Here is a 2,062-nt window from a genome sequence, read left to right on the forward strand (position 1 = left end):
ATTCCACATGTTAATCACCCTTTGGGTGAAGAAGGACTTCCTTTTATCCATTCTAACCCGACTGCTCAGCAATTTCACTGAGAGTGTTTTCGCACTGACCTTAATCGGGAGCGACGTCCCTCTTCACCGCGCAGCGTCTGCGCGGATTTCGCACTAATTGCTCCGCAGAACCCGGAAGAGCCGCAAAGTCCCGCGGCTTTTGCGTCGCAAATGTAAAGTGGCCAAAAACCAGTTTACATTTGCGACGCAAAAGCCGCGGGACTTTGCGGCTCTTCCGGGTTCTGCGGAGCAATTAGTGCGAAATCCGCGCAGACGCTGCGCGGTGAAGAGGGACGTCGCTCCCGATTAAGGTCAGTGCGAAAACGCTCTGAATGTCCACGAGTTCTCGTATTGTGAGAAAGGGAGAAAAGTATCTCTTTCTCTACCTTCTCTATCCCAGGCATAATGTTGCAAACCTCTATCATGCCATATTTTTGTTGTTGTTTTATGCTTTGGGGGAACTGGTGGTCTTTAAAAACAAACAAACAGAAAAATTGTTTTTATTGAGATAAATATTTGAAAACAAACAGACAGATAAATGAATTATGTACCCAACACGGTGCAAAGAACACCTTATAAAAGATTATTACAACTTAAAAAGAAAGCATATCCATCTGTAGGCAAAATTACTAAAGCCTTCCAAACCAATTTTCAGTGAATGAGATTCTGTTGCCCGAAATCATTATCTAACCTCAGATTTTAAAGACATATGGACTCCCCCCACCCCCATCAGTTATCTACGACAGGCCACAAAACTGCTTATGCTGTGCTCTGTTCTTCTCCTCTCTCTGTCCTCAGGCGCCAAAGGTCTGCGGAGATCCGTGTCTCATCCAATGGCTCTCAACCACAGCAGCTTCGAACCCATCACCTTCCTCCTGACCGGCATCCCGGGGATGGAAGAGTCCCACGTGTGGATTTCGGTCCCCTTCTGCCTGATGTACGTCCTGGCTCTGGCGGGGAATTTCTCCCTCCTGCTCCTCATTGCCTCCGACCGCACCCTCCACCAGCCCATGTGCCTCTTCCTCGCAATGCTCTCCGTGGCTGACCTCATGCTGTCCACGGCCACGGTGCCCGAAATGCTGACCATCTTCTGGTTCGGCTCCAGGAAGGTCTCCTTCGACGGCTGCATCGCCCAGATGTTCTTCACCCACTTCAGCTTCATTGCAGAATCCACCATCTTGTTGGCTATGGCCTTCGACCGCTACATCGCCATCTGCGACCCTCTGCGCTACCTGGCCATCCTGACGCCCTCTGTGATCGGGAAGGTGGCCGTGGCTGCCCTGGTGAGAGGGGTGTGCATCATGTTTCCCACCGTCTTCCTCCTCAAAAGGCTGCCCTTCTGTGGCCACAGCACCATGCACCACACCTACTGCGAGCACATGGGCATCGCGCGGCTGGCGTGCGCGGACATCACGGTCAACATCTGGTATGGGTTCACGACCACCCTCCTGTCCTCCGGGCTGGACCTGCTGCTCATTGCCCTCTCCTACGCGGTCATCCTCCGTGCCGTCTTCCGGCTCCCCTCCAAGGAGGCCCGGGTCAAGGCTTTCCGCACCTGCGGCTCCCACCTCTGCACCATCCTGATGTTCTACTTGCCCGCCTTCTTCTCCTTCCTCACCCACCGCTTTGTCCACAACGTTCCCAGCTGCGTCCACATCCTCTTGGCCAACCTCTACGTCGTTGTGCCCCCCATGCTCAATCCCATTGTCTATGGGATGAGAACAAGGCAGATTCGGGAGCGAGTCCTTCACCTGTTCTCCAAGGTGGGAAGGACGTGCCGCTAGGAGATGGCGGAAGCACCTAAGCAGGGCCCCTCACTGTGGGCGCCCTGGAATGCCACTCTTCTTCTCAAGCGGGCAGAAATGATGGAGTCCTGGGGACTGAGGCTTCAGAGTACCAGAATGACAGCCTTTTTCTCCTCCTCCTCCATGTCCAGGGTTCCCTGGAGAACTCTCTCTGTGTGGTTCATGAGCGCTAGGACCTCTGAGCACAAGTCTTCTTCCCTCCCTCCCTCCTTGCCCCC

The 2,062-nt window shown here is 53.7% G+C and overlaps 1 protein-coding gene across 1 annotated transcript; it reads left to right on the forward strand.

Moving 5' to 3' along the window:
• The first annotated feature begins 866 nt into the window (after positions 1-866).
• LOC132591048 (olfactory receptor 52B2-like) lies at positions 867-1,823 on the forward strand. Its single transcript, XM_060263927.1, has one exon. The coding sequence runs from the start codon at positions 873-875 to the stop codon at positions 1,821-1,823; it is 951 nt and encodes a 316-aa protein (XP_060119910.1). The 5' UTR covers positions 867-872.
• The last annotated feature ends 239 nt before the right edge of the window (positions 1,824-2,062 follow it).

Source organism: Heteronotia binoei, unplaced genomic scaffold (genome assembly GCF_032191835.1).
Source record: "Heteronotia binoei isolate CCM8104 ecotype False Entrance Well unplaced genomic scaffold, APGP_CSIRO_Hbin_v1 ptg001387l, whole genome shotgun sequence".
NCBI classification, from domain to species: domain Eukaryota; kingdom Metazoa; phylum Chordata; class Lepidosauria; order Squamata; family Gekkonidae; genus Heteronotia; species Heteronotia binoei.

Bases quoted from the DNA above. Each gene is read 5' to 3' on its own strand.
- LOC132591048 (XM_060263927.1), top strand. From the start codon at position 873: ATGGCTCTCAACCACAGCAGCTTCGAACCCATCACCTTCCTCCTGACC.